The sequence below is a fragment of the Egretta garzetta genome, unplaced genomic scaffold, assembly GCF_000687185.1.
Source record: "Egretta garzetta isolate BGI_Z169 unplaced genomic scaffold, ASM68718v1 scaffold509, whole genome shotgun sequence".
NCBI lineage: Eukaryota > Metazoa > Chordata > Aves > Pelecaniformes > Ardeidae > Egretta > Egretta garzetta.
In genome coordinates this window covers 672,810-685,317 of record NW_009260814.1, presented here as the reverse complement: position 1 = coordinate 685,317, position 12,508 = coordinate 672,810, and the positions used below count along the sequence as shown (strand labels likewise).

The following is a 12,508-nucleotide window of genomic DNA, read 5'->3' as shown; positions in this document are numbered from 1 at the left end:
AGAGTGTGAAAACCTTATTCCAGTACTATGTAGAACATTATTAGGAAGGTAAATCAGATAAACATCCTAGTTTGTATGAATACAGAATGATCTGGAGGTCTGAGAGAGATGAATGACATTATATCACTATGCCTGTTCAGGAATATTTGTGTTGATTTTTAGTGAGCTTTCTGTAATTCAAAAAATGTAATGTCAAGTCAAAATTTATCAGTCTGATTTGCAAAATTTCATCAGAATCGGCCACATAGGTGCTTATAATCAGTAAACAAACAAAAAAACTCCCACCCAAAAAAAAACCAAACACCCCCCCCCAAAAAAACCCCCAACCCCCCCCCCCCCCCCTTTTCACAATGGATCTCAGGTATCTATGTGGCGTGCTCATTTCCACTGCAGTACGCCTGCCTGAAGAACTGTTGTGCAGCAGATGTGTGCTAGAAAATGATTTCAAACAGTTTCATGGTTTATCGAGCTCTTGGGGCTGAGCTGCAGACCTGCAGCAGGCAGGTGGGTTGTCGCCCTGTGTTGGAGGGCAAACTCTTTTGCAAGTGTTGCTGCAGAATGAAAGGAATTTTCTTGTGTATCTTCAGGGTAGATTTTCCTTCGTGTTGTGGTTTGGTGGTGTTTGGTTTTGTTTTTTGTGGTTTTTTTTTTAATAGATAGTTAATATAAAGTAACATATTGTGATTCACATGATTCTTGACATAACAGCCATATCCTTGCATTCTTTGGTATTTTACCTGAACTAAGCCAAAGTGAGAATCCATTTGATATAAATAAATAAGAAAGACCCTAATGCTAATCAGTCATATCAGAAACTGATACCTCTTCCCGTTGCCTTGTGTCTGGGGGGAGTCTCTTCGTAGGGTTTTTACGGTAGGATCAGGCTACTTGCTTTTTTAGGCCCACCATGACTTTGTCCCCTCAGTCCAGATGCAGGAGTGTCGTTGTGAGGGGTGAAAGCACAAGAAGCCCTCACACAAAACTGACTTACATGGTCTTGCTATTATTGATGAGGACTCTACAAGCAAATACTGCTGTGCTTATTACTCTCTTGTAGAAACTCCCTACCTGTTCTTCAGCTGGTGTGTCTGGGCACTGCAAGTCCATGCAGATGCTTATAGAGTTAGAAGTTGATATTCCCATAAAATCAACAATAACAAAGCAAAGGGTGGGGGGAATTAAGATCTGGCGTTTCTGATTTGTGAGGCCTTTAAATCTCCCACACTGTGCTGTTTTCATTTTTCTCTTGCTCTCCTTGGGTGGAGGCTGGTTTGTGCTTGCCACCTGCCCCACTGTGTGGTCTTCCATAGCTATCTGTGCTTGCCCTAACTTCTATCTCTATTCCAAGCAAGATAATTTCAGACTAGGTTTTCTTCAAAAATAATCTGGACAGTTCACCAGCTCATCTTGGCGTTTTTGTTTTGGCGCAAGATTTTGGATGTATTCGTCTTCTGGGTGTGGCTTCTTTTCCCTTCCCATGCTTCCTCCTGTCCTGCCCAATAAAAAGAAAGAGAAGAAGAAAGGAAAAAACCCACCGAGAGCAGTTGGAGCATATGGGGAGGCATGTCAGGAACCACACACTGTACGATAGAGACCATCTCATTAAATGAGATAAGTAGGCTGTTACTGCAGCTCAGGACGCTAGTATGACTGCTTGGAAAGCTGCAGAAGAAGGGGTGTCTAGGTCTTTCTCGTAAGAGGTGTGCAGAACAAGAATTTAGACATCTCTGTGTTTGTGTATACATACATACGCACCTGTAATAGCCTCTAATCCCCTGTATGCTGGGGTGGGATTTGGGAGGCTGCACACACAACTGTGTACTCCGTGGGAAGGCAGGAGATGGGGAAACTCACCTGTTTGAGGAGAAGGAAGTTACTTCCCACGGGTGACTTCGGTGTGCCATCTGAACCGTGCACCTTATTCAGCACCTTGACATTGTTGGTACGAGTGGAGCGTGGTGTTTAGGCGGAGCATGCTCCCCACTGCAGGTGGGGACAGAGGCAATGTCCGTGGGACCGTCTCTTGCAACCTTCGACTCTTTCAAGGATAAAGCACTGCAAGGCGGTTTCACTGTTAGCAGTAAAGCATCCAAGCGCAAGTATGCAAAGGATATTTGTCAAAATTCAGTTATCGGTAAGTAACCTGAATTGATGCTTTGAATATTGGCACTTTGCTATCCAAAATGTAAATAAAAGGTGTTAAGTTGCAGACTTTATTTACCAATAAAGCATCTGAAAGGTTTCTCTGTACACAATTTTCTTCATTATATTCCTACCTCAGTATCTACTTTGCTTAATTTTCATGTCATTCAAAAACTGCTTAGCATATCAAGTACATAAATAAATCACTTGGTTAGCTGTAGTCTTTCTGAGGAAAAACAAAATATGGAAAGGGAGAAGCATAAACATCTTCTGTTTTTAATAAAACTGACATCTAATTTCACTAAAGATAGTGAATAAGTGGAAAAGAATCTGTTGAAGTCACTTTTTATTCCATTATTCTCAGCTGAAAAAAAAAATCAAAAAGCGATAACTAAATATTATCTTTAGTACTTCTTGTAAGTGGTAAGAGAAGATGTATTAGGTTAAAATTTGTGATGGCTCTTTCAAAACAAAATTCTTTTTCGGTATGATGAAAAGGTGTTAGGATAGTTTCCTTGTAATTTGGTTTTATTCGATGAAATTACTGAAGATTTATTTATTATTTGTCTGGTTTGATTTCCAGTTGTCTTTTTTTCCCGCCCTTCAGTTCTGAGCCCTGTGTTCAAATTAACTCTTTTTGCACCGATTGCTTCTTTTTTGTAAGTAATTACATATTTGGGCTACTGTCTATATAAGGTTTTAAAATCCTGTTTCCTTCTCAAGGTGGGATCTGGGTTCAAAGTTAAACTGGCAGCTGCGTGTCATCTTGCGCGTTGTATGTAACATTGGAAGGCTGTGATGTTAAGTAGGTCTTTTCTAGCCATTGAACGTTGCATAGTTCTATGAAAAGGTTTTATTGCGCTAAAACAAAGGGTTTTTCTACCACTGCAGCAATACCGCGGCCTTAGAAGTTTCCAGGAGATGCGGTGGCTCATTTCCTCCTGTCTTCGCTGTCGCCTGCCATGTGAGCGTCTGGTAGTGCCCCAAACTCCTTCAAAGGAGGAATGAAATTATGAATGAGGAGATATGTTCAAGAAGAGACGAGAAGTTATTTGTTCTCCCTGTGTTTTGTGATATATGGTGACATAGCCCTAAATTGCAAAGCTGTATTTTTGATTCCTTCCTTGCCACCTCAAAGACACAGATGCCCCTCTGCAGCTTAACTAATATTTCCAGTGTCTGTTTCTGAGCACTTACATTTTTGGCTTTCCATTTAAATCCTCTTACCTTCTTAAAGTGGTTTTTTTTTTTTTGGTTTTTTTTAAAAAAACCCAAAACCAAACCAAAACCCAAACCAAAAAACCAGAATTTGCTTGTTATGTACTTCCTAATACCTAATTACAGAAGAGTTAAAAGAACACTAGAAAACTGTACAAGAAAAGCCAGGATTGTGAATGTAAATCTGTAATGCAGTTTTTTGTTACAGATTTACAGCAACAAGCCTCTCAAAGGTTAGGTAGGAAAGCTCCGTTTTCTGGCATACTGTACCATACTTGCATTTCAAAGTCCAAATGTGCATTAACACATGACACTACCAATCTGTGTTCTAACAACTCAACGGGCTTAAAAGCAAGAGGCAACTCAACTATGAAAGTGTTCTTAAAATAAAAAACCCACTCAAGTGAACATCTTATCTGTAACATGACTTTTTTTAAAGACGTCTATAAATTTTATTGACGTAATTCTTACTCTAACGAAATGGCATTATGAACAAAAATGATTCTGACCATGAAGGAGGTTGTAGAGACTTTTTAGTTTGGGTCAAGGGATTTGCTTGAGTAGCTTTTATCTTTGTACAACAATACTGATTTTAATATGTAGGAAACAAGAGTTACATATATTATCAGATCCGTGGTCTATGTATTCTGGTATTTTGTTGCTGGAGAAAATTTACCATAGCAGAAGGTTGCACTTCAGTGTCTTCTAATGCAAGTTACTTCCAGCTCTATGCAGCTGATGGCTCAGTTTATTGTACCTTGATACGAACCTTACTGTTTAATCTAGAGCCGTTGTGAATATTTTTTTCTGTTGATCCATTCTTAAATACTCAATTTTATTTTTTTTTTTTTACCTCAACAGTGGCCCATGAGATTCAAAGGCTAACTGTGTATTCTGGCTTTAAAAACCCCAAAACTTTTATATTTACGTCGGTCTTTAATCTCAAAGTGGGTGGGGGATTCCTTGGTCTTCTATAGTGAGGCAGGGCATTAGAAACACCTGGCTGCTTCCCTTCCATTATTTTATAAATAATTTGAGTAATGTTACAGGTCATTCACTCTTTCATGAAGCTTTATATTTCTAGACAGGGTTTCTTCTTGTACCTAAGTCTCTTCAAGTCTTTAATTTATATTGTCCTTCTTTGCGTCTTTTCTATTTGATGTATCCTTTTGCAGATGGGGGTGACCAAAACTGAACACAGAATTCAAAAGTTGAACACACTATTCAAGGTGAGGGAATATCACTAGTTTTATATAAGGCATAATAATTTTCAATATGTCTTTGTCCTTTAAAAATAAATACTGATAATCCTGATTATTTTTGCTCCCAATTGTAAGATATTTTTCTCAAGTAATCTGTAAAGTTGTCTAGATTTTTTTTTTTCATCGGAAAGTTGGTTAATTTATAACTTATTAATTCTTGTGGGTAATTAGTTAATGAATGAATAATGTGCGTTAATTTTCACTATGGTTTACTATACACCATGTATGCTCTACTGCCTGTCATTGTGTTGATCTAATTGCATGTTTGAAATTCCTTCTGAAGTCCATCACAAATGCACTAGAGAACCAACTGTCTTTATATCCTTCATCATCCATGGATTTTGTCATTACGTGGTTCATTCCCATTGCATCCTTCAGATTATTGAAGTGTGCTTGCCTATGTTGTTTTTTTTCCTGAGTATTGCCACCTTGATTTGGATCCCTCTAGCCTAGAGTCTTTCCTCTGTTCTTGCAGATCTCTCAGAAAGGTTCGCACTCCTCCCCACATTCGTGATGAAGACTGGTAGTTGAATAAAATTAATTGTACATGAGAATACTTGTTTGAATGCCCATTACCATATCTCATTAACTTCTTCACTGCATCGGATCTTTCTTTTAGACCTCCTTTCTTTAGAAGAACTACACATCTCACAACCCATATCTAGTTATTTCTTTCATAAAGTGTATGCTTGTGTTATGCTAGTAATGGTAGTGGGGAGGAAAGTGTTATTCTCAGGTTTATAATCTGTTTTGACTATAACTGTAGCAAATTGGATTCATTTACATGTGTTCTTTTGATCCATAGGATGGCTTTGAACAAGTCATTAATAAAAAAAGAGAAACATCCTACTCTTTTGATGACTTCTTATATTTGTTATAATGGTGACAGCGTGCTGTACCCTGAGCAGCTGAAGTATTAGGCATTGTTGCAATGAACAGCAGTAACTAAGGGTAGTAACGTTTGGTTTATATGAGAAGAGTATAAATTTTGTGTTGCATGCTCATATTAGAAATGCTGTCTGCATTTACTTTCAGCTATATGAACATACAGAAGCCAAAAATTACGCAGAGACAGTGTTTAAATGCTTACGTAGTGTGTTTTAAATTGCAAAGTCACAATGGCTTGATGAGGCTTACATGCCTGTTTGGAAGGAATTTTACTGCAAAACCTGTAATGAAGAGGTAATACTGCTAAGGATATACCAGTATTCCTGATGTCCGGCATCTTTGGAGTAGGCAATAGCACCTGGGGAGAGGAGGTAGCCCTGTGTTCCTCATATGGCATCATTACCTTCAGCTTCTGGCATGGAAGTTGGTATAGTTGGTGGCTAAAGGTTTTGTTCTTGGAGAGAAATCATGTGGATGTGTTGAAAGGAGTGGGAGACGTGAGGGGAGGAAGGCTATTTATATACTCTTCTCTCATCTGGAGAGTGGCAACCTGGTGGTCAATAAATAAAACAATGGCATGTGGTAAACAGTAGATACATTGACCCTTTCACACTGCCAGAAGAGAAGTAGAAATAAAAATTGTTCAGTCTTTAATCTTATTTCCTTGAAATGTGAGGGTGTACGTCTAATTGTTATAGGACCTTCAGTGGAACATATTTGAGAAATTATTTGTGCATTCAACAGAATTTTTCATAAAGTTAGGAGTTCCGGGAAGCTGCTGGTTTTATTGTTTTATGCTGTTCTTCAGTTACTATATTCATTACCTGTTGTTTTTTAGCTTTGTCATTTAACTTTTGTTCTAAATTGGATTTCTGACCAAGGCTTCTAGGGTAGTGATCATCTGAAATGGCTTGAGTTCTTACAGGTTTTGTCATGACTTATTTTTTTAACATGGGTAATTCTTGCTCTTTATTCTTTGTTCCCCTAGTGTAAAGGTTTGGAGAATTTTTCTGTTACTATGCTAGTATTTTGATTTTTGTGTCCTTTTTACTTGTTTGTTTGGTTTTTAACCCTCCCTCAAGGAATAATTTCACTTTTCTTCAAATGTGCTTATTTTGTTGCTTCATTCAAAGCTGGCTAACATGCTGAAGCTAAATTATTTTATAAAACATTCTAGTGTTTAAGCAAGTTAACAGAACAAATTGTGTGGTTTCTTTCCTCATAAGCTTACAAAAACCTATAGAATAATACGTATATTCATGGTCTGTGATGTAATAAATAGAAATGTGACTATCCAGATGAGCAGCTGAAGCAAATATTCATTTGCATCTTTCATCTTTTTAGATATTTTTCAGTTGAAAAGTCTGTTTCAAGAGAGTTGCATTGAGCTGTGCTGTGTCAAGCCAGAAAGGAGGATTTTGGCTGTGTTGATCTAGGAATTGCTGCCTAATAAAGTGAATCTTTTCAGTGTAGTAATACTGCATTTCAAATTCTAAATGAAGTTTTCTGTTAATGTTTCTAATTAATGTTTAATTAACATTGATAAGAAATTAATGTTTGCTTAACATTGATAGGAAGGAAACAGATACTTTCTCTGCAAAATCTTGCTTTTAATTTCATTTAAGTACATTTAAGTAAGATTTGGTATCCTTAAGCTTAGAGATTTCTGGTGTTCTCCTTGTTGATGTGGGAAAACAGATGCTGTTTACCAAGTTGGGGACTACAGTAGCTTCTGGCACACCGAGCGCCTTGTCATCGGCAATAGATACCGAGCAGTGGTGTGTGTGTGCAGTGGTGGTTTGAGAGAGAGGAGCACTAAGTTACAGTCGGTTTTGAGTAATCTGATGTTAAAGGTGACTGTGTTGGGACATCTGCAGTTCCTACCACTTAATGTCTCCAGTTGTAGTTAGAAAAGGGAATGCCTGCCTTTTAAGCTCTATGTAAAAAATATTTCTTACATGAAAAAAGAGCTCTGGATCATCTTTTAAAAAAAAAAAAAATAAAAAAAAAATTGAAGAATGACTCCCTTCTCTTTAACCCTTTCCTCCCCAATTGTCCAAATAGATTTTAACTGGAAGTTTAAAAGGAGAGGAGAAAAAGAAGGTGCTTTTGAGCAGACCATTAATAAATTGTTTATTGAAAATATTTGATCTGGTTAAAACCAATCTAAACATAAACAAACCCAGTGTAAGTTCTCTTGTAACTTTGTAACATTTTAAGGACCAGCATGAGGCCATGGTAGGAGATACTGAACCTGAAAAACGGTGAATTTGACATTTCTGCAGAGCAGCAGCTCTTTATCTTCCTTACTTCAAGCTAGCCTGAAAATTTTTCTTGTTCACTGTACTGTAGTGAGGCACGGGTAGCCCTGTTTGGGAGCACATTTCCTTTTCCTTTCTGGATGGTAGGTCAGGTGTTGGGAAGTGAGGAGTACTGGTCTTGCCTCTCCTTAAATACGTCCCTTTTCCTTAGACTTGTTAGCACTTCTACTGGTATTGCAGAACTACATGGCACCCATGAAAAACTAACAGATTACTATATTGTGAAACACAGTAAATGTTCTTTTTTGTCATCATACCTACTCTTATCCTTCTTTTATTTGCAATCCTGTCCCTCAAAAGAGACAAGCGATAGACTGACCGACTGTAGCTATTTTTACACGGTGCACATATTAACCATTGAGTAAATGTAAGAGGTTTTAAAGAGCTTATTTTAGCAGAAGCATTTGTTAAAGCCCCTATATCCATAGGCTGTGTGTATATTCATTAACTATTCAGGGCTGTAACATAATACAACAAAAGGAAGCGTATTTTAACAGAGATCTGTAACAACCGTACGCGGGCTGGCACCCAGCCAGTGGCTGAAGGCAGACGTTTCTTACGGCTATTTCTAGTCTTGCGGCATCTAGATGTATTAAATTATTTCTCGGATAGCGAAACTAGCTAATACTTACTGCAGTGTCATGATCCTGCATTACAAAAATACGTTATGTTTGATCCCTAGAAGTTTATTGTAATCAAATCTTTGAAGGCAGTGGAAAACTGAGCCTCTCCAGTTTCACCGCCAGTGTGACAAGATTTATCCTTCATATCATTGCATCCGAAACGGTTTGTGACAAGGACGGGAAGAACTGAAGGGCTAGCATGAACGGAAAGTACATAAATATTTAACAGAATATCCTGTCCTGTAGACTTTCTTATCTGTGGAAAGTCTTGTATTTTCCCTGTAGCAGAAGCCCAGGTGGTTTCACTGGTCAGGGATGGGGCAGAGCATCGGGAGTCCTTCCCCGTCGGTGAACATGCATCGTTGGAGTTCTGAGTATATCTACGTACAGCTTCTGCCAACTACTCCTTGTGAAAAGGGATGGAGATGCTTCAGCTCTTGGACTGCTGTATACTACAAAATAGCATCTCTGTCCCAATATAGCATGAAAATAGGAATTTGTTCCCAATCCAGTACATTTTGGTGGATTAAAGAATATTTTGATAAAGGTAAATGTCAGAGGAGAAGATAAATGAGACATGTAGGAATTTACTCTGGTCAGAGATTCTGTTTTGTATGTGGAACATCAATATGATACACCAGCATGTGCTGAAGTGTAAGTTTTTTAAGCTTTTACACGGGTGAGAAATCACGGTTTTCCCCTCCAGCATGTTACCTGGTCAGCTGAATGCTACTGTTCTGCCCAGCTGCAGTGGGAATTTCCCTGTTAGTTTTAACCTCCTTCCTACTGTTCTGTGGCATGTTCAGCTAACAGCAAATCATCTGTTTTAATAGTAAATCACTTTATGGTGTGATGCTTTAAGTAATACTTTACGTCTCCAGGCCTCTTTCTGTATTAGCATGCAGATATATTTTAATTCTTTTTCCTTTTGTTAATAGCTTGAATAAACTGGGAGGGAAGGTTTAAAAAGAACAAATGCAATTAAAATGGTTGTCTGTGAAATACTTTTGTTCCACGTGAACAGAAATGTTAACCCCCCCCTTTAGCAGCTGTGTCAATAAATTCTTCAGGTTCTTGACTACAGAAGTAAATTCAAATGCCCTTGGTTAAATAATTCGCATTTGGTTTAGTTGAAAAATAAGACCTGGTCTCTTTAGCACGTGCAATGGTTTCATTTAAGTGATTTGAAAATTGATCATATTGAACTGATTTGAGTGCATAAAGGGATTTGCAGTTATGTAGTTAAATTGGTATTTTAAACAGCTTTAAGTGTACTGTCCAATTGGGAAAAGTGCAAGTATATTTTCAGATAAAACTTTTTGTTTATTCTGGAGATAAATGACTGTATTGTGTTTAGAATGTAGTTACAGGCACATGACACTGAGTGGGTGAATCATTCGGGACATACTGGAGGAAAGGCAAAAATGTTGAATCAGTGACATTCTGTTTTTCAGGCATATCAATTATTTTGAACCACATAGCAAATGTTACTTGTAGCAAAAAAAAAAAAAAACACCTATGTCAGAGCTACAAAATTTTACCATGGATTATCTAGATAAAGAAAAATGTGATTTCTGATGTTATGATTTTATTGAAATAATTAGCCTATGTTTTCAAATAAGAGATTTTGGGGTTTTTTTGTCATGTTGGATTGTTGAATTACCTTTTTTTCCTATGGAAAAAATTCAGTAACCATGTTTAATTTGCAGAGCACCAGAGATCATACTGGGATTGCCGTTTTGTGAAGCCATAGACATGTGGTCGTTAGGGTGTGTGATTGCAGAGCTGTTTCTTGGATGGCCACTGTACCCAGGAGCACTGGAATATGACCAGGTAGTAGAATAAATTTCACAAGCATATGCACACTTTCTGCAGCTTAAGAATTTCAGATCACTAAATCCAGGTTTTCAAATGTTAATAACATCCCCTATTAAGTAGTATTTCTTCAAGCCTGTTCAATGCTTTTAATTTAGTCTTACTGATTGTCCTAGAAACATAAACTGTGTTTCTAGACCAAACTGTATATTGTGCTGCTTTTCTGAATTGAAGTTCAATTTGTCCTTTTTTTTTTTTTTTTTAACCGTCCTATCTTGCAAAATCAATGTTAGTATTGAAGCTGCTTTTTCTGATGGAAGCCAAAGTTTGTGGCCACTATCATTGCATTGTAATCTCTCTTTCACTCGCCATGAATGGGGTTGACTCTGGAATGTCTGCTCAGATGTCAGATTTAGTTGCCTTCTGAATACTTCCTGATGCTTTCTGCAAATCCAGCATAGTTTAAAGATTTGAGAGCCTATACTTTGTGAGGAACGAGAGTCAACTGTCGCAATAATACTGTATATATGCAATGATAAAACTTGAAGCTGTTGAAGCTGTGCCTTCGCTTTGCTGGAGTTTTCAACTACTGACACCATTGGCATTAGTGAGATGACTTTAAAAAAAAAAAAAATTTGTTTCTAACGAAAGATGTAGAAGAATTTCTATTTAAAACACTTGAGAAAGAAGTCTTTAATTATCTAGCATAATGTGGAAATTTGGAAGGAATGTAATCAGCATTCTGACTATCCCCACCTGGTTTTGAACTTTGTAAGTGAAGAAATCTCTTGAAAATCCCAGGTTGTAACAGCACTGACTTGTTACTAACTTCTACATCTTTGATTCAACATTCAGTTTAGGGGCAGTTCCTCCAGCATGTTGTTTAGATTATTCAAATCCTGATCATCATGTAGTGGGCTTTTGGCTGCCTGTGTTTACAGATCAGACCTACTCTTCTAAAAATCCTTTCATTAAAACCACTGGGGATATATTGATTTTTGTGTTGATTTTGGTAACATTTCATATTTTGGTTTCCTTTATTTGCACAAGATTCAGGGTTTCATGGGTAGGAAGTAAGATATCAGTGGAACGTGAGTTGAGGCCTTGATGCATTTAGAAGACCTTCTTGCAGGGTATTGCTGTTAAAATGGAGAACGAAAGACGAAACAACTAACAACCATATAATGAATTATGTTCTTTAAGGAAAAAGTGAAGGCATTTGTTTTTGGAAATCTACAACACTGTCTCAAAAATTTCCAAGAACTTGGCAAATTTATTTACCTCTTCTTTTGAAATAAACCATAGAAGAAGATCTGGACTTTCAAAGAAAGTGCCAAAATATGTAATTGCCAGATTTACTTTCACTTTTGACCCCGTACTGCTGTTGAGTGGCTGTTAAAAGGGATGCCACTGTGGGTGAGGAAGGGCCTGTAAGCCCAGTTCATGCTTTCCTGATGCTGCTTCTGGATGTGGAACATGGCTTCGGACCCACGTACTCAGTCACTTACGATGCAGTAGCGATTTGGATGGTGGAGAATACTGCCTGTGTCCTGATTCTTTCCTCAAATTAACTTGTGATCTGTCCTGATGGCAGCAGCCCAGGCTGTTAATGTGTGCCAGTGGGCTTACAGAGCTGTGAGCCTCTGACTTTTGTACAGAGAGCAGTAACAGTGTAAAGCTCAATCTCATGATTATGGGGATTTTTTTTTCAGAATAATACAGAGTCTCATTTGAAAAGAAAAGACCTTCTTTCCCCTGCTGCACCGCAGCCATCTTGTCGTGTACGAAACCCAGGCAGACGAAGGCAGTTCAGTATGGTGCGCAGAACGCCTACCTTCGTGGTGCTTGTTGGCTCATCTTTTCTCCATTTTAGACAGCCAGGTCCTTATGACAGTGTATTCCTGTCACTTGTTTCTTGCCGTTGTAGGCCCAGGCCCAGGGCTTGACCTCTAGATACTGCCGGACAGTGCAAGTAAACAGCATTGTCACCAATGACAGCACCTTCCAAGATGCTGTACTTCATGCAAAGGACTACATGGATTAGGGGTTAATCTTGATGCCCGTAAGATTTTCTGCTCGCTTTAGAAGCGAATAGTGAGTTTAAAAGACATTTAGTTAAAGACAGACATATCATTCCAGTTTGCTGGAAGCATCAGTTAATAACTAGTCTAGCAACTTGTCTGATCTTCATGTCGGAGAAGTCATGGTGGAAGAGGAGCTGTAACCTCCTCTGCACCAG

At 38.1% G+C, this 12,508-nt stretch overlaps 1 protein-coding gene across 3 annotated transcripts in view; it reads left to right on the top strand.

The window, feature by feature from the left end:
• The window catches only part of HIPK3 (homeodomain interacting protein kinase 3), a 117,668-nt gene that overhangs the window by 81,623 nt on the left and 23,537 nt on the right, over nt 1-12,508 (top strand). For all 3 annotated transcript variants that reach the window (XM_035902323.1, XM_035902324.1, XM_009646919.2), the window contains one exon: nt 10,164-10,287. In XM_035902323.1, the coding sequence (XP_035758216.1) occupies nt 10,164-10,287 (124 nt within the window). The remainder of the gene's footprint in view (nt 1-10,163; nt 10,288-12,508) is intronic.